At 42.7% G+C, this 20166-nt stretch overlaps 1 protein-coding gene across 1 annotated transcript in view; it reads right to left on the reverse strand.

Moving 5' to 3' along the window:
* Positions 1-12057: 12057 nt before the first annotated feature.
* LOC136621621 (putative ferric-chelate reductase 1) overlaps positions 12058-20166 on the reverse strand; it is a 41666-nt gene continuing 33557 nt past the window's right edge. The window contains exons 13-16 of the mRNA XM_066597240.1: positions 19363-19421; positions 19129-19266; positions 17832-17857; positions 12058-15474 (exon numbers count right to left, since the gene is read on the reverse strand). Coding sequence (XP_066453337.1) covers positions 15385-15474; positions 17832-17857; positions 19129-19266; positions 19363-19421 — 313 coding nt within the window. The 3' untranslated portion in view covers positions 12058-15384. The remainder of the gene's footprint in view (positions 15475-17831; positions 17858-19128; positions 19267-19362; positions 19422-20166) is intronic.

Genomic DNA, 20166 nt, shown 5'->3' on the forward strand with positions numbered 1-20166 from the left:
AATAAACCTTAGAAATTGCTATATTTCCTGCCTACTAAGACAGTATAATTAATTAAATTCATTTCAAGCCTCCATTCCATTTAAGCAAGCAAAGATATTTTCCAGGGTCATTATTTCATTCTCTCTGCTTTGTTATCGCTTGACCTTGAAAACTAAACACAAGCTCTGCAGCTTCATGTAAACAATCTTTCTCATCTAAAAGCAAGCTCAGTTAACCATTTGCACACATATATATACATATATACACATATATACATCTATATTTACCTAGTATTATACACCTTTAAACAAATAATGTGTACATACTTAACTTTCTCTGACTGTCTCTCTCTCCTCCTCACTCCAGCACTTTCTAGCAAACCTTGGTCTTTCAAGGCACGCTTCTTGGTCCTAAAGACCTCCTAGTCACCATACTGTAATCTACCGTGCGGGTCCTTGTTACACATTTTCATAAGAGTTTTCTTACATTTTACACATTGGAACTCCTGTCTCTCCTCCACCAATTGATCCGCACGGCGGCGGCCCATAAAGGGCTCCGTCTTCTTTAATAAGGTCTTACGCATATTAGAACAACAACAATAATAATAACACGCTCCATAGAGTGCATCCCTCTTAATTCCAAATTGTCAGCCCCTTATATACCGGCAAAACAACCGAGGGTCCCTTCTCCTATGGAACCAGCCTCACAGAATGCAACTCTCTGAAATCAAATCGTTAGCCCCATATATAAGGCAAAACAACCGAGAGTCCCTTTTTCTATGAGACCTATCTCATAGAGTGCATCTCCTCCTCAGCTAAACCATTAACTAACTAAACTAAAATCGAGGGTCCCTTCTTCCATGAGACCTATCTCATAGAGTGCATCTCCTCCTCAGCTAAACCATTAACTAACTAAACTAAAATCGAGGGTCCCTTCTTCTATGAGACAAAATGAAAAGTAAGAGGAAAAAAAAATTCTGCAGATACAACAAACAACCTTCACTATCGTTAAAACGCTACGGACTTCAAAGTACAAATAGACTACAGACTAGTTCCTGGGTGAGCGATTGGTGCGCATATCATGGTCAGTGGTCCATGATGGCAAACCCGAAGCCCACACGAGTTACCGTGTAGAACTCTTACCCAACCCGTCCCGTCACAAAACACAGATAGTCCCTCCTGCTGCAAGACTCGCAGTGTAAAACACAACATAAATATATGCTGGTCTTACCTGGAGTTCTGTAAATTGATCAGGCTCGGTTTGCAGCCGGACGGCTTCTCCGTGGCGTGGATCCGGGTGGACAGGGCTGCACGGCTCCGGTTTTGTCGTCCCGGGTTTCGGCACCAATTGTCAGGGTAATTCTAAGTACAGCACCAATCAGGCCCACCCCACTTGCCCCGCTGCCGGCGGTAAAGAAGAAAACACCACACGGAGGTCTGGTATAGTTCCTCACACGGGGACATGACTGCGCTGCGCCTTTATTACAGATTACATGAGATCTTATACCCTTTGGTCTCATAACTAGGAATGGGTGATGGGCTCATTGGCTGAAATTCACCACATAACCATATATGGGAAGTCCGGATTTCCAGCCTGAGACAGTGAAAGTTATGTACGTAGTTTAACAGTCGTTATCTTGATATGGCGCTTCTGGGAAAACGGCCAAGTACACGGCCTTGTGTCTGGTTCTTCTTTGCTGTACATTTTGTCTTCGCCTGGCAAGGCCTTTGGAATATCTGGTATAAGGCGAAGTATTAAGTTTTTCATAGAGTTAGTACATATGAGAATAAAGTTAGTATACATATAAAAAGAAAGGCACATAACTATATCTATATAAATGTATATATTCCAGTGTTTTCTTTTCTACCTACAAGGATATATATGTATCCTTCTCAGTAGGGGCGTCCCTGGTTCCACCGTAGTAAATGTTAAAGAGTGGTCACATCTACTCAGTCTTGTCACCTACTGTCTGTATACCATGTCCATCTCAGTAACTCTTTCACCTGCTCAGTCTTGCTTCTCTCTCTGCTCCACTGGGTATGTGGAGGGATCTCTGCGGTGGTGGGCAACTGCTTCTGAAGTTGCTGAGCCTTCTCTGATGTCAAAAGAGATGCTGAGCAAGTGATAAGAGATGAGATAGTATTAATATGGAGAAGCAAGACTGAGGAGGTGTGACCATATTTATTAAGGTGAACGGACACAGAAAGGTTTTTCAATAGAAATAGCAGGTGGTGCTATTCTAATATTAGTTGTGTAATATGTTAGGATAGAAACATTTTTTTAAGTGTAACTACAAATTTTTTTTATAATTTTGGGCTGGATTTAACTAGAAACCCCTTTTTTTCAGCCAGTAGCTGGTTGTGACCTTTTACATGGGACGACCTGTCGGGTGCAGATGCCCGATGGGTCGTCTCAGCGATGATCGTTCCTGTGCTTTTACACAGGAATGAGCATCGCTAATAAATAGAGGCGGAGCGGGCAAGAAATCGTTCTGGCTGCCCGTCCCCATTCACAATAAACAGGCAGTCATTCAAAGATGAACAACTGCCTGTTTACACAAGCTGATCCATTGTTCACTTTACTGCATGCAGAAAGTAAGCGACAAACAAGAAGCAAAAAAATTCTCGTTTGCTTGAATGATTTGTTTAATTGTAGGTGTTGCAGGGGGTAAAGGATACCGTTAAGGCCGCCTGCACACTGGCGGATTTGCATTGTGGAATCCAGAGCTGGCATCCACCTCCAGGTTCCACAGCAAATACCTTCCATAACATGTTAGTGCAAACAGATTGTGGTTTCCTCTTGCGTAGGAAAAATCACAGCATGCTACATTTTTGCGCAGATTCTGCGCGGATGGCTTCCATCGAAGTCAATGGAAATCGTTCGATCCACAGCCCTTCTGCTATTGACATTGCGGAAAGGTTGCGGATGCTGCCTCATGATCACTCAGGAAAGGAGTTTAAAAAAAAAAATCTGTACTGCGCATGTCCGACAGCGAGCTGTGCAAACCGTTCCCAGTACAAATGAAGAGAGAAGAAAGCAGGTATGTGCTGACATGCAGCTTTGGCTCCTTTTACATGGAGCAATACATTATTTGCAAGAGTGAGTGAATGATGACACAGTTAGCCCGTTCACTCGTGCAGCCTGTATACAGGCATAAAAATTGTTCGAATTGGGTTCACATATCGTTCAGTTGATTAAACGATCGCTGTTCACCCGCAACAACATGTGAACAAGCGAACGCTCTTCACAGTGTGTTAATACTGTCCAATGCTGCTTCCATCTCAGTTTTCCGTCCGCTATGCAGAAAACTGTATCAGGACAGAAGGTAGGATAGACACTGGATAGCACCATAGGGTTTAATATGTGAGATAGAGACCTCTTTGGGTTGTCTCATGCACTTTCTGTCCCAGTCAGTCTCTTACACTGCACAAAAGTGCACCAAGCTCAGCACTTTTTGGTACAGTATAAAAGACTGACAGCGAGTCTCACATATTAAACCCTATGGTGCTATCCAGGTTCCATTCCACTTTCCACCAACATACACTTTTCTGCATGGAAGATAGAACCCAGGGCAGATCCAGTGCTGCATTGGAAATCACAATGTAAAAGATACCCTAATTTGTTCCTTTGGGTGTTGTTTAGTTAGGGAGGCATCACCCCCAGCCGACCCGCACAGTTTAGGATATGTATCAACTGCACATTACAAATTAAAGAGCTTTGCAGTTATTTACACATGAAATAATTGCACAATAAATATGTTACAGGCATGTCTTCCTACACTGTAAAATTATAATTACACTTTGGATAATTGCAACAGTACATCTTTCCCTAAGTTCTCATTCACATCATCATTGTGTTACAATTGTGTGGGCAAACTAAGCACGGGGCCCACACGATCGTGACCAAAGAGGACTGGGTACGCACACAGGTTGCACCAGGGTCTTTACAAGGGTTTCATGCAAACTGACCCTGTTCTACATGGGAGGATGACATGGCCCTACCTGAGCGGGGACATTGCCCCAATAAGGGCAGCCCAGCGGTCTTCGGATCTCGGACCTAGCTGATCCTAGCAGCCACACACCAGAACAGGACGTATTCAAATGCCACATGACAGGGACTGAACAACAGGACACACAGAGCCAGAATACACAGCATACAGCAGCCACAATGCAAACACTAATAGCAGATGATAAGCTGAATATAAATGCGAGGTGTTAGTTGACATTTTGCACAAAACGTGAAAGCTAGCAGGCCACTTCACGGCTCCTGGTTATACTGCTAGTCTCTACACTAACCAGGAGTCCAGCAGCACTGGACACAGTTCCCACAGAATGCTGCAACAGGACAGGACACAGATAGCAGGTCACACAGCCAGCTAACACAAAACTGACAGAATATAAACGAACAAACGGACATGAACCGCAAGGCACAGATCACACAGCAAGCTGCAACAGCACACAGATAGCAGGTCACACAGCAAACTTCAACAGACAAGGATTCATGACTGCTCACCCTGAACACCAGACAGAGACTGACCAGGAGCTGGGTTTATATGTGAGCACAGACCCAGGAGATTGGCCAGCAGGAAGTACCACACCTAGCCAGCTCAATCAATTAACCCTGTGAGGGCTGTGCTGCTAGGAAGCTTAGAACTACAGATCCCAACAGCACACGTAACACATTGCCATTTTGCATTTCTGCCAGAGGAACTGCAAAATAAAAAAAAACAATTGTTCCATTTTAAGTCCAATTGATTCCAGTGGGATTTTCTGAGCTTCAGTTCAATTTCGTTCTGTTTGATTTCAGTTTTTTCTGCAGAAACAATAGCGCAGCAGTCTGCGTTATTACCATTTTAAAGCTTATTTAGACGTCCATATATCAGCCAGGTGTTCATACCCGGCCGATATACGAGGTCCCTTTCTGCAGTGGGAGGAGTCAGGCTGGGTCGGGAGCAGTGCACTGAGCTCCCGCCCTCTCTCCGCCACTATTTGCAATGAGAGGGGCAGGACGTGGGTGGAGCTAGGTTCCGTCCCATCCCTCCTCCCATTGCAAATAGTGGAGAGGGGGAGGGAGCTCAGTGCACTGCTCCCGTCCTGTCCCACCTCCTCCCCCTGCAGAGAGGGACCTCGTATATTGGCCGGGTGTGAAAACCCAGCCGATATACGGATGACTAAATAAGCCCTAAAAAGCATAAATCAAAAATGGATCATCTCTTTTAGCATTATAATTTATGAAAGGTTCTGTTTTTGATGCGAGTTCAACAGATTCTTTTTTCAATGCGCATGTGCAGAAGGTTCGAAAAACAAAAGAATAATAGACAGATCATTTAAGAACATGTAAACGGAAGCAAATGGAAACACACTAACAGAAACGGATAAGTTCTGTAACGCATCCGTCCTTTGGATCTGCTAAAGAAATGCAAACTACGTTTTCCGTTTGTTTCTGTTTAAATTTCATTTTGTAACCCGTTACATTAAAAAAAGGTATCCATTCAAAATGAAAATCAAAACACTGATTTGAACAAGTCCTAATATGTAATTTCAGTATGGAGCAACAAAGCAGATTTGTCACTTGTGTTGATTGTGGATTTCAATATGGTACCCAAGCTGTCTGAGTTCAGGCCTTGTAATAAACATGTAACTTACTCTGTGTGCGAATATTAACAAACAGCCACCAAGTTATAAACACCGAACATAATGTATAGAAATTTAAGATCTTTGCTAAAATCCTGTATAAAAACAACTAAAACAGTTGTGAAATACCCATGTACTATGGATTGGTGCAGTGTTTACATGACCTGATGCATTATCTTCATTTAACCCCTTAGTGAGCACACTTTTGAAAAAAAAAATCGTATCTCCTTATTTATCTATCGACGTCGCTGTATGAGGGCTTGTTTTTTGCGGGCCGAGTTGTATTTTTTAATGAGACTATTTAATGTACCATATAATGTACTGAAAAACTATTAAAAAATTCCAAGTGGAGAGAAATGAAAAAAAAGCAAAAACATTCCTCCATCTTTCAGTGCGTCTTGTTTCTACGGCGCGCAAACTGCAACAAAAATGGCACGGTAACTTTATTCTATGGGTCAGTACGATTACTACGATACCAAATTTGTATAGTTTTTTTTTTTCGCTGTACAGATAGTCTCCTACTTGAAAATGTTCGAGTTACAAACTTCGCAAGTTGCGAACAATCTGTCCTGCACAGTATAATGTAATGCTATGGCATTATATCATTCTGTGCAGGGACCGGACAGGCTTCTATTAAGTCTGTCCGGTCAGATAGGCCCTCTGCATAGGCAGCCGTAGGGCCTTTCAGAAGGCCCTCGGCTGCCTAACAACCGCACAGTGTCCCGCGATGTTATCGCGGGACACTGTACGGGACCCCTGAACGTTGGGTGCTGGCTGTTTCTTACAACGTACACTCAGCGGCCGCAGTTCTAACGAGCCGCACCGCTCGCCGGAACTGCTAACGCTTTAAATACCGCTGTCTATTTTGACAGTGGAATTTAAAGTGTTAACAGTTCAGATGAGCGGCGCGGCTCATTGGAACTGCTGCTGCCAGGTGGCCGCTGTAAGAAACAGCCAGCACCCGACATTGTATGGAGCCGGATCCACCCACGACCCCGCTCCATACAAGCATTTGTTCGGACATAGGAACAAATGTACTTGTGAAGAGGCTCCTGAAACGGAACCTGTCTGCTAGTAGGGGATATTCTGTACTACTTTTTAAAAATTATTTTCTGTCTCCATCTTCTGCACGCAATAACTTTTTTTGTCGGCATAGTTGTGTGCGGGCTCATTTTGTGCGCTACATCCTGTAGTTTCCATTGGTACCATTTTGGAATACATAGGACTTTTTGATCGCGTTTTTTATTAGATTTTTTCTTGGCAACAGGGTGACAAAAAAAAGCGCATTTCCAACGTTTTTTTCCGGACGACGTTTACCGTGTGCAGTAAATAATGCATTACTTTGATTTATCGGACTTTTACGGACACAGTGATGCCAAATATGTATTTTTGTTTTATTATTGAGATTTTTTTATTGTAAATAAGGCAAAAGGTTTTTTTTTAACATTTATAGCTTTTTTAAAATAATAATTAATAAAACTGTATTGTTCTTATTTTTCTTTTAGTCCTCCTTGGGGACCACAGCTAGCGATGCTTAGATCGCTTATGCAGTATGATGTAATACCATAGCATTACATCATACTGCATTCTGACAGGCAGCCTACCAAGCCACCCCTCGGGAATAGCTTTATAGGCATTCTGCCATGACAGACCTGGTGCCTTTTAGAAGGACCCCGGCTGCCATGACACCTGCATGGCTTTCCCGATCTCACTGCGGAGGGGCCGTATGGGACCCCCGAACATCGTTCGGGGAATTTAAATGCCGCTGTCAGATGACAGCGGCATTTAAAGGGTTAACAGTTCCGATCTTCCGCGCTGCAGAACGGGGCTGTTGCATGCAGGTGTCACCTGTAATAATCATCTGATACCTGTGATGTATGGAGGGAGATAGCCGCGCTATCTCCATCAATACATGTCCTGCAATGGCAGGACGTAAAAACACCATAGGGTGGTCACTAAGTGGTCAACAACATAAACTAGTAATGTGCAGTCGTACATATAAGCTTAAAGAGATTCTGTCAGCTGCTTTCACTATTTTAAGATAAGCTGTTGGCCGCTTTCACATGGGCCAGAAAATTGTGCGATATTCTCTTACGATGCGACAGCGCTACAAATCACATGTATGTGAAACCCATGCTTTTTTTAATGGGTTCCTTCACATTAGCAATGTTTTGTAGGCTGCTACATTGTGGCATGCTCTATACAGCCGCGATTTACTATGTTTTGTAGCCCATGTTTCCCTATGGAGCCTTCCTTTGTGTTGCATCACATGGCGCAAAAACACGGTTTTTGTGCGGTGCGATGCAAATTTTACAGTAGGAAGTCCTACTTAATGCGATGGATGCGATTGGTTTATCTAAGGTTGTAGTAATTGGCAGAGCCGCTGCACTCGAGAACCAATCAGAGACAGTTTTCTAGAGGCGGGGCTTTTGAACCTCTGACCAGGAAACATTGGTGGAAAACTACAGGCAAGTGTGCCGGAGCTGCAGAGAACAAGTGCGCCGCAGCGGACAGTGCCTGTTATGTGATGTATTGTTGTTTTTTTTGTTATTTTTTAAAGGCATATAGGTCTTATTTTTAGAATAGGGCTTATATTTCAAGCCCCCCTGAAAATCCTGACTCAAAACTATGTTATCGCCGCGAGAAAATGCTGTGATATCGCACAGAACACAGCTGCGATATCGCTATTTTCTCGAGGTACTATCGCTGTCGCCCACGTGAAAGAGGCCTTTAGGCTCAAAGTAGGTGACCTGCTGAGTCCAAGGATGTAATTTTTATACTTCCTTTCCCGACCGTTCACCCAATGTAAGCACTGAAAGCCACCACTGAATGCATTGAAGCACGTACTAAGTAGTCCACCCATTCTACGTTTATAATGGGCGGGCTACTTAGCACACTTCTCAAAGCATTCATTGGTGGCTTTCAGGGCTAACACTGGGTGAATGATGGAAAGGAAAGTATGAAACTTACATCCCCGAACTTAGTGGGTCAGTTACTTGGAGCCTATGAGCTTAGCTTCTAGGGCTGAAAGTTGCTGATAAAGTCTCCTTTAACCACACAGAAAGTTAAATTACATAGAAAGGGCAAATCCAATGACAACTAGCACAGACAAGTACATATTATACAGACCACAGAGCATAGAGATACGCTGAAAAACAATTTATAGGATTACTGAAGTCATGATAAGTCCCATGACAATAGGGCTCAGCAGATGTTACTTGGGTAAGGCTTGTAACAAGGTAATGGGCAAAATATTAGTGGACAGCTTCTCAGTTTTCCAATTACGAAGCCACTGTTGGGATCTGCTGAATGTTCCTGCTGTTTCGTCATCTCTTCTTGCTAGGTTGCTGTTGGGCAGTTGTTATGCAACTTTCTCACAGCTGATCCAGTAGTGTTTGCTCCAGAAGTGTGTTGCCCAGTAAAGTATATTCCACCATACTACCCATTCCATCAGTCAATGCCCATACCCTTCAATCGTCACAGCATGGGCTATGTGAGTCTTGGGGGAACATAGAAGCCTTGGAATTGTGTTTGTGCCTTCACTAGAGTTGTGCTTACATTTGCAGAACCTCTAGAGATGAACATTCATTTGGCTTTTTGCCATGTTTGCATCATGCTCAGCATATACTACGCTACGGTGCACCATGTATCTGTTGACAGTTGTAAGACAGTTGTCATGATTCTCTCTCATTTGTAGAAATTCCTACAAAGCTGTCCTACAAATGTTGTCCAATTTGGAACAGAGCTGTAATAGAATTAAATTTGGAAATACTCAAGTCTGTATATAATACTTTAGTGCTTGAGCTCAGCTATCTTGGGTCACTCTATTGAAATAGATGGAGTAGTAGGGCCCGTGCATTCATTCCTGTGAAGGAGCCCCTGGATGGAGGTCAGACCCTCTGGCAGTTTTGGAGATGGAAGGCTGGCAACTGCAAAAAGGTCTGGATTTGAACCCATCGGTCCTGGTAGTGGCGGGCTATACCTGGCATAATAGGCCTTATCACAGGAGTGTATCAAAATAGCCAGTGGCTTGCAGCAAGTAACAACCTGGAGGCCTGACATCTTGCGTCATAACCAGGGGCGTAACTATAGAGGATGCAGGGGATGCGGTTGCACCCGGGCCCAGGAGCCTTGGGGGGCCCATAAGGCCTCTCCTCTCCATATAGGAAACCCAGTACTATGAATAAAGCATTATACTTGGGGGCCCCATTCCAGGTTTTTCATTGGGGCCCAGGAGCTTCAAGTTACGCCTCTGGTCATAACTTTAATAAACAGTAAAACAAGTAACTGATGCAATCTCTGAATCTGCTGTATACATCTGATAATTCAGAAGGCGCGTGCTTGTAATGAACAGTCTGTTGCAAATATAACTCAAAGTGGATCTTGAATTCACAAAGGATTCCTTGGCTGCGACTGACAGTTCAACCAATACTAACAGTTCCTTGTAAGACAAGCAAACAGCAACTAGAGTCCTCCAGTATGACATCACACATGGCCACCACAAGTCACAATACAGACGGGGTGCGAAATTAGATGTACAATTTGGTAAGATTGCATAGAAACTTACTTAACTCCTCCAGACACACCCTTGCAGCTGTCCCTGCTGATTAGCACACAGTCAAGCCCCCCTAAAGGCTACTTTGTGTACTGCACTTCTACTATATGCGGCAACAGATTTGCATAACTCCTATTTCCTATTATTCCTTCACCAAAGAGATTAGCAGTAAGTAGTGTACAATAAAGAAAGGCAAACCTCTAGATAACTGTTCTCAATCAGTGCTTCTTTAACTCTAAGGCTGCCTGTCCATGGGCGTTTTTGAATTGCGTTCCCTGTGGCGATAATCCGGCACCCCTGTCCACGAGTTGAGAATCATAGCGATTCTCCACTCGTGGCCGGCAATTCGCAGCATGCTGCAAATTGCCGCGATTCTCCGCGGTCAGCTTATTTGTCACATAGGCTGATCGCAGAGATCCGCCTGCCGGCTGCTGCTCCTATGTGAGTAAAAGAAATGAAAAAGGAGGGTGGAGCAAGACCCAGTGAGGGTAGTGGAATATTTATGGAGTACAAAGAGTTTTCAATGATTGAGTATTTTGAATGGTGGAGGTGCTGCCAACCAGATGACGCTCCACCAGTGTGGGCGTAAGTGTAGCGAAAAGGATGTGAAAAGAACTGGTATGGAGGCGCAACACTCTAAGCTACTAGAAGATGTAGATCAAAGTCCAATGTGTGATGGTGAAAGCACTTCTTTTTTATTATTTTTTCAGAAATTAAAAACCAGCAATGGAATACGCGTTTCGGGGAAGAACCCCTTCGTCAGTTCGGCTGGATAGGACAACAGGATGCCTAGGGGTGACACGTTAAAGCATTTTTTTTCTCCCCTGTCCTCCTGCACACAGGACCTCCGACACATTCTATACATCTTTGGAATCGTGTCACCCCTAGGCATCCTGTTGTCCTATCCAGCCGAACTGACGAAGGGGTTCTTCCCCGAAACGCGTATTCCATTGCTGGTTTTTAATTTCTGAAAAAATAATAAAAAAGAAGTGCTTTCACCATCACACATTGGACTTTGATCTACATCTTCTAGTAGCTTAGAGTGTTGCGCCTCCATACCAGTTCTTTTCACATCCTTTTGGCTGCTGCTCCTAGGCAGCGTCTCCCGTGGCGGAGATTCGCCGTGGGATTTCACAACACCCCTGGACAGGAGGCCTAAGGTGGATCAAACAGTGAGGTGCCCCACAGTTTCTTGATGCAGTTGAGTACATCTCTCAAGGGTCCTAGAGAGTACAGGATAGACACATAGGAGGCATATCCGCTTAGACCGATATTTCACACGCATAAGTGCAATAAATGTATTAAGAGACCTTTGACACATCTGGTGGTACCTCCATCTGCCAGACTGATATCTACACCAACTTGAAGCAAACTGGCATAGGTTTGAGCTATAATTTATGCCAAACTTGGCATAAATTACAGAAATTCTGGTAATGGTCTGCATGCTCATGTCCTTTAATGCTAGGCCATGCCCACTTTAAAAAAATGCTCAAAAAGTTGCAATTTTTGGGAAATTGTCATTCTTTATGCCACAGTTCTGGTGCAGGCCACATAATAATTATGCCCCATTGTCCCCAAATGTGATTTTTTTTTCACAGATTTTTCATCTGTGAAGTTTGGCACAGGAATAGGAAGTTACACATTAATTACCTTCTTTCTGGGGGCACCTTAGCCAATAGTAGGGGACTGTAACGGGTAATCCACATACTCCTTTTTTAAATAGATATCGACTGCCATTTCAGCCCAGAACTGCACACTTTAAGAAACTAGATTGTGATTCTTCACAACAAAATTTTAGGTCATTTTAGCCATTAGCTAAATGCCAATATCAATGCAAATATGAATTGTAGTTATTTTTGTGAATGTAGAAAACAGATAGAAGACCAATAAATAAGACAAAATAATTTATTAACATTACAAAGTGAAAAAAAAATTAGTTTGGTACCTTTAGCCAATAGAGTAAAAAGTTACACCAAGTAATCTTGTAGCTATGATACCTTGTCAAAGCCTGATGAAGAATCTGAAGTAGATTCAAAGCTCGCTGTAACATCATTCTTTTTTGTTGGCAATCAAAAGGTATCACATCTACAAGATTACTTGGTTTAACTTTAAACGTAGTGAATGCATATGTAAAAAATGTATTTCTGTATATACAACAGGAATTCTGGATAAATAAAGAAGATGTTATGAATATTTTAGGACAATACATTTAATATCATTGGCTGTCAACGTATAGCAGTTTAATAAGTATAGTGTTGCAAGTCTGTATGTTTATTATATCGTGACTAAGGCCAGATTTACACAACCGGATTTCAATTGCGGAATCTGTGATCGTCAGCCACGCGGATGATATGCGGTATTCCATGCCTATTGAAAAAACAGACCATTCACGTGTCCGCTAAGATGAGCGGATAGCAATTGTGATTTCCATGAGTGGATTTAAAAATCGCAGCATGTCTTTGCATACTTGGATAAATTATTAACCAGTATGTAGCAGTGAAGACTTGGTACAGCACCCTTAAAGATCTTCAATTTTTAAGATATATCTATAAAACATTTTAGATTTTTTTATTAAATTGACCAAACTGATCAGAACCAACAACTGTGCTTAGAAGAATTGATGTAAGTGAGTATTAGGATGGCAAGCACCATAAAGGATGGATGATGTCACAGAAATAATGAAGATACCACTGATAAACCTGAGAAACTTACATTACTCATGAGTGCCTTAACTGATGTGATGCTTAAAGGCCTCAGTAGCTCCTACTTAAAAGCTTTATTAGCTAAAGGTAAAATCCCCTGGTGCAAGCGCCGAGTCATGACTGACATCACATTGTGATGTTTTCTTGTCAGATTGTTTTTGTGGGGTGGTTTTTCAGTGAACTTTACCTCCCAGCAAGCTGGGTACTCATTTTACCAACCTCGGAGTCAACCTTGAGCCAGCTACCTGAACCACACAGGGATTGAACCCGCAACCTTCAGGTCATGAGTGAGAGCTTTGGACTGCTTTTCTGCTGCCTTTAGCACTCTGCACCACATTAGGCTCATTAAGACATATGTTCTTCAGACAGTTTCATAAATCTACATTTTAATGTCCTTTGATTCCAGAAGCGGCTTTTTGCATGTAATTCTTATTTATTACTGCAAAGGAAGGAAACATTTATACAATTCGGCCTTCCAGCAGGGATATCTAGCTATCAATTCCTGGCTAAGCAGAGTCGCACATTGAAGACGATCAGAACTAAGCTGACTTAACCTTTAATACAACACACTAGAGTATCTTGCACACGAGCTGCGTGCGTGGGGAGCACCTAGTGGTACACAATGCGTTGTGTGCTGCTGCGTACCGACAATGTTTGTGTGAGGGAGCCCTAAGATAACTTACGACTATGCTAAAGATACTTCTGCTACAGCGTGTCTAACAGTATAAACTGTGTCCTTAGTACTAATGCGGCTTTTGCACAAGTGAACGAGCCAGTGACCTCATCGTTGACTTCCACCAGAATCGTTCAGTATCGTTCAGTATTTCATATTCGTTGCATGAGAAAATTGAAACACTGAACTATCAGGCCTCCTGCACATGAACAGATTTGCATTGCGGAATTCACAGTCGGCATCGGCAGCAAATACCGTTTGTTACATGCTATGGAAAAGTGCTTCTTCCTGTACATTTGCGGAATCAAATTGCAATTTCTACGAGCGGGGGAAAAAAAAAAATCACACAGTGTTCCATTTTAGGGCGGATTGAAGTCAGTGGAAGCCGTCCGACCAGCAGCCCTTCTGCAATTGACATTGCAGAAAGGTCGCAGATTCCACGTCATCGCCTATAAATGGCGCGGGAAAAATAGACAGTTAAAGAAAAAAATCTGTACTGCGCTTGTCCAATGGCGGCTCGCCACAGCCTTCTGCGGTAGAGATAAAGAAGAGAAAAAGACAGCTACGTGCGGACGCCGGCTGGGCACAGGGGTGGATTCAGCGGTGGGCATCAATGTTTAAACTGAACGATAAGTGAACGAGCCAACGATGATTTTTATGCCTGCAGGACGAATGAGAAGTGAACGATTTTTGTTCGTCTTTCAACAATTGGTTTGTGGTTAGACTGAATGATTATCAGTCACTTTCGCTCGTTTGAACGATAATCGTTCGATCTAAAAGCACCTTAAGGGCTGGTCTATAGATATATATACCAACTACCATTGATAGGCTGACTGCGTTAACAAGCATCCCAGCCAGCCTAGCAGCACTAGCACCAGGGAAAAGTTACTCCCTTGGTATCCAGCACTGAATGACACAGAGCATGCACCGCCCAGCGCATTACATGGCCCGGGGTGATGTGCTCATGTCACCTCAGACAACCAAGAAGTGATGGCACAGCCGGCACCAAAGAGAAAACGTGACAGCATCAGTAGTGCAAAAGACAAAAACTTCTTCTGTATTCCATCCAGACGAACAAAATAACAGCAACGTTTCGACTGACAGGATATAGACTCATGCAAGTTATTTTGTTCATCTGGATGGAATAAAGGAGAAGATTTTGTCTTCTGCCCTTTCTGATGATGTCACCTTTCTTCTTTATTGCTTGCATATCGAGCCTTGGATTCAGGCTCGGTTGTGGCTCTTCATCCTTGCTGCCCCACTGGCGATGGCTTAATTGACTGTGTTGTTGGCATCCTTTCTTTTCCATTTGGGCACAGCCAGCACTCTGACACCAATACTTCCAAATACATTGCTAGCTCATCTCATTCCTCACCTTTCTTTGGTAGAGAAAATGGCATTGTGACTATTGGGCCTCTAACAAAATAAATTTTTTTGTCTTACTGAGAGCAAGAACATTTGGTTTAAATATGTAATGTTGAGTGTTCCATTGAATATTATCTGTAGCTAAGGGTTTGGATATGGATAACATTTTTGTCCTGTATTCTAGTATGCATTTGATATGAATTTAATAAAACTAAATGTTTTTATTCATCACAGTTTGGGTGCTGGAGTCACAAAAAAATCCAAAAAGTTCCTGACATAATGTATCATCATGTAGGACGTGGCATGCTTACTCATCTCCATTTAATGGCTCACAGGCGTCCTGAACACAGTGTACTTTACATATTCCAAATGGCAATTTTCAAATCTTTCAAGAAGTAAATGTTTTACAGTTGATGATAATGTCCTTTTTGTTAATTCTTTGACGGGTTAAAGTCGGCCTTTCCGAAGCACCGGGCTTAAGATCGTCCGATGCCAACCAACAGTGATATCAGAAAGGCCACATTTCCACAAATGAAGATTACCAGTGCCACAGTCTCAGCCTGCATCTAAAATGGAAAATGATTTGAGTATTTAGTGTATATGCAAAAAAGGTTTTCGACCTCAACTTCAACATCTTATCTTAAAGGGAGTCTGTCATCAGGTTCATGGCGCGTGAACCACGGGCCACATGAACAAGGGGCAGAATGTAGGTGTTTTATTCTGAAAGGCTGCAGTGTCAGAATAAATACACTTGGAGAGCTGAGCTCTGAGTCACAGAGGCGGACTGCACCAGTCTTTCTCCGCCCACTGCATGAAGATGGACTGCTCCTCTCCCAGTTTGTGCATCGGGAGAGAGCTGTCCCTCTGCCTGTAGCGGGCGAGGAGATGCCAGGCTGACCCACTCCCATGACATGGAGCTCAACTCCAAGTCTAACTTCAAAGTGTACTTTTTTGAAATACTGCAGCATTTCAGAATAAAAAATCCACGGGAGCAAAAGGCACCCCTGCCTGTCCCAGGTTCATACTGCCCGTAGTTCAAGCAGCATCAACTTAATGACGGAATCCCTTTAAATATATGAAGTAGAATGCTCTTATGGAGAGGTTATAACTAGGGATGAGCGAGTATACTCGCTAAGGCTAACTACTTGAGCGAGTAGTGCCTTAGCCGAGTATCCTCCCGCTTGTCTGTAAAGATTCGGCTGCCAACGCGGGTGACAGGTGAGTTGCGGCAGTGAGCAGGGGGGGGGAGGGTAGGGTGGGAGAGGGAGAGAGAGATCTCCCCTCCATTCCTCCCCGCTCTCCCCCGCTGCTCCCTGCCCGCCGCCGGCCCCCGAATCTTTAGAGACGAGCGGAGCGGGAGGATACTCGGCTAAGGCACTACTCACTCAAGTAGTTAGCCTTAGTGAGTATACTCGCTCATCTCTAGTTATAACACATTTAATTAGATTTACATATGTTCATATTTTTTAAGTACTGAAGTTTACTTATATATTTGAAGGGGATTTTTTGTTATTTTTAATTATTTTTTGTTATTTTTAACTATCTTCCAAGGATATTTTGCTACTGTGTCAATGTATGAAAGCCTGCTTTTCCATACAGGCCACGCCTAAGGCCTTATTCACACCACCATATATACATGGCTATTTTAGCTGTGTTCAAAACCCACAACCATCTGAAGCATTGGATTCCAGTGTATCCATTCAGTTGAGCAATTATGAGTGCGTAAAAAGATTGCATCGGGAATAATAGGACATCGGCGGCTGAAAATGTTGACCAGTTTTATACGGTGCGTGAAAAGATAGATCTTGCCCTATCTTTTGACAAGATCCGCTGGAGGCTTCTATGGGAGCTGAAAAAAAGGGAGGGGGAGGGATTTTTCCGGCGTCCAACACTGGGAAATGTTTGGAGGTTGTATAGAGCCTTAAAGGGGTATTCTGGCATTTTTTAACTGATGACCTATCCAGAGGATAGTTGATGGGTGGGGGTCCGCCACTCAGGATCCCCATTCATCACTTGATCGTCTGGCCTGCTGGCAGTGCAAAGTTGCAGGACATGACCATCTGCGGACAGGGAAGTGCTGTGCTTCTATTTCACTTCCTGCTTCTGTTTTGGATGGGACTGGACATCCGACTCTGTCTGCATGAAAGATCAGGAAGCAAAATAGAAGCACAGATCTCCTATTGATTTCAATGGGAGTGACGCCAATGTGCCTGCTTACTCTTCTGTCCACTGATGATGACTGGCCCAGCTGCACTGACCGTATACCAGACGATTAGTTGATAAATAGGGATCCTGACCAGTGGACCCCTTCAATTACTGTAGATCACCTTATGTATAGTACTGTCACAGTGATCCGTCAAGTTACAATGGCATCAGGATGCAGTGTTTTCCACATATAATGGTCTTTCTTGGGCCAATTAACTTGAATTCAGATTCAACATATAATGTCACACAGTCCGGATCTGCGGCATGTGCACTTTACTGGAAAATCTAGCCAATCAGCATGAGGATTTCACTGATAAAGCATTATTAAAGTGCATGCACTGATTGGCTGTCTAGTAGCGCCTTTCCACAATATAGTGCGGTAGTACATGTTATCTACTGCCCTTTGCTTGTGTCTTTGGTGACTCCATTGTATTTTCTGGTATACTGTGCTTTGTAATGGGCCCTGAAGAAGCTCCTCTCTATATAAAGGGATTTATGGCTTCTGGCAGCTTTTTTAGACCATTGCATGTTAGGATTATTTATCTGCTATGATTTCTTTCATCTTCATTTTGTATTATTTATAGTTTGCATTTTGGGGTCACAGAATGGAAAGCACTGACTTATTGTACGTGTAGGTTAATCTTTTGGATAGGACGTCTCAAGAAATGCACAAAGACTATGGTAAAATGGCCATAATATTAATTATCATGTAGCTTACCTTTTTGCCACTAACTTCATATGTCTCTGCAGGGAAGAAAAACAGAAAACTTGACATTATCACATTAATGGTTAATTGTACAATGTTAGATTTTAATGACCAGGGTGATGAATTCTATAGTTGAGATTCCACAGTACAAACTGGATTTTGTAGATGTTTTCTTTTTCTGGAGGTCGCATGATCAATGGCCAACCATCTTCCATCGGAAAAAACTTAAGAGGAAATTTACTAAGCCCAGCATTTCCTGTGCCTGGCTTAGAACAACCCCCCTGGGCACTGAAAACATGAAGAGGCGCACGCCTCTTCATGTATACAGAGCATCCCAGGCTCCATTATGCGCCTTGACAGAGAGATGTACACCTGATCCTGCGATGCTGTACATTTCTGGTATAATTTATGTCAGGTAGTGGCACAAATTATACATAAACCTATCAGTCTGGGGCGCCCATGCTCCCTTCTGACAAGCCCCACCTACTTTAAAAAAATGCCATCAGAAAAGTCATAAAATTTCTGCGCAAGCGGTCCTTCAACAAATTTTACAACTTTTCTACACCAGAAAACAGGTGTAACCTAGTATGATAGGCCGAAAAAAGACAAACGCCCATCCAGTTCAGCCTGTTTCCACCCCCCCTTGTTGATCCAGAGGAAGGCAGAAAAAACCCAATGAGACAGAAGCCACTTTGCCTCTTATTTTTTAGGGAAAAAATTCCTTCCCGACTCCATAATGGCAGTCAAACTAATCCCTAGATCAACATTTGAAAAGTTCCCATCTGACTCCATGACTGTCAGTCGGAAGATACCCAGGTCATCAACCCTTCTAGTTACTTAGTGTCTAAAGAAGTCTTCGGAAATGTCTCCCTTGGTTTTTCGGCACCAATCTCAATATTAAAACATCTTTTATAACCATAAGTCTTAAGTAGGTGGTTTAGCAAACGCAATTCCTTTTCAGATTGAAATTGCCAGCATCTCGCTCCACCAGAAAACAGTTGACTTTGCTGTTAATTATACATTTTCCCTGCAGAGGATATTTCATGGGACATGCAGTATTACATGTGGCCAATCAGATGAACGACCCACAATAAGATATATGCACAATTTGAGGGACAATGACTGTTAGTGGCTCTTCACTTGAGCTCATAGAAAAGGGGTTGCAATGTCTATGAAGATCTAATAGTACTGTGTTGTCTTTGAGAAAGAATCCCTTTAAGAACAGAATAGGCATTTTAGTACAAGTATTCCAGTATCAGTCCAGAAGCTTTAGCACTGATGTAAATCAGAGATTAATGTCATTACTAACCTTTTCTGTTTAGGCGCATGTTGATTTCTAGGATGATATAAAACAGGAGTTCCCAAGCAAAAAATGCTCCCATCACCTTGGGCATCCATTGGGTTGGAGTTGAATCCACAAGTTTAAGACCAAGAAAGATAGCGGCCACTAGTAGTGATGTGAATATGGCATGATTAGTAGTAATAGAAATAGTAACCTATTTCTTATATGGTATGATCTTGGCCTATTATATTATTCTCTTACCTGCTAGGATTTTGATCACAACTGCATTCATACGATGTCCCAAGTTGAAGATGAAACGTCTGTAATTATAATAATACACATACAGTTAAAAAGGGTCATTATGGGTTACAGATTTAATTCCTAAAAGGGCTACATAAACAAATGTTGCAGTAGCTACATATCTGCGTCTGACCCTGTTAGTACTGATTGGACAGTGTAAATAAATACCCAATTGGCAAGAGATATGGTAATTTCCAGTCCGGTCAAATTACTCATAGATTTCCAGGAGTGATAACAGAAGAAGAAAAGAATTGTTCTAGAATTGTTATTTATTAAGGAACACAAATATTTACTAAAACTTTTCAGGAGAGCTGATTGGTCCTCACTAAGCATGGGCATCTATAACACTAAACTTGGTGTGCCAGGAGTTCCCACTATACATTTCCCAGAACCAGAGTAGCATCTGGCTTCCAGCTAAAACAGATATTTGGAAACCTCATTGCATCTTGCCGTTTGTTGGTCAGCTGAACTCAACCCATCGGCATCACAGGGTGTGGTCTCAGCCATACTATTCAGATGTGGGGAACAGACAGACTGGTATCTCACAGTGTTCTTCCTATGTCCCTTTCAGATAGATGAGTTGTAAAAACCCCAAACTTGGGAGTTCTTATCACACACTAAGTTAATGGTGCCCATACACTGTTCTATACATGTGTGTGCATGCATAAAAATCGGGATAATAAAATAAATCACTGCAAGAGGAGTCATCTCCTGAAATTGAATATGCCTGATCCTCCTTTGCCCAATATCTGCAGTCAGGGAAAA

Source organism: Eleutherodactylus coqui, chromosome 3, assembly GCF_035609145.1.
Source record: "Eleutherodactylus coqui strain aEleCoq1 chromosome 3, aEleCoq1.hap1, whole genome shotgun sequence".
NCBI classification, from domain to species: Eukaryota; Metazoa; Chordata; class Amphibia; order Anura; family Eleutherodactylidae; genus Eleutherodactylus; species Eleutherodactylus coqui.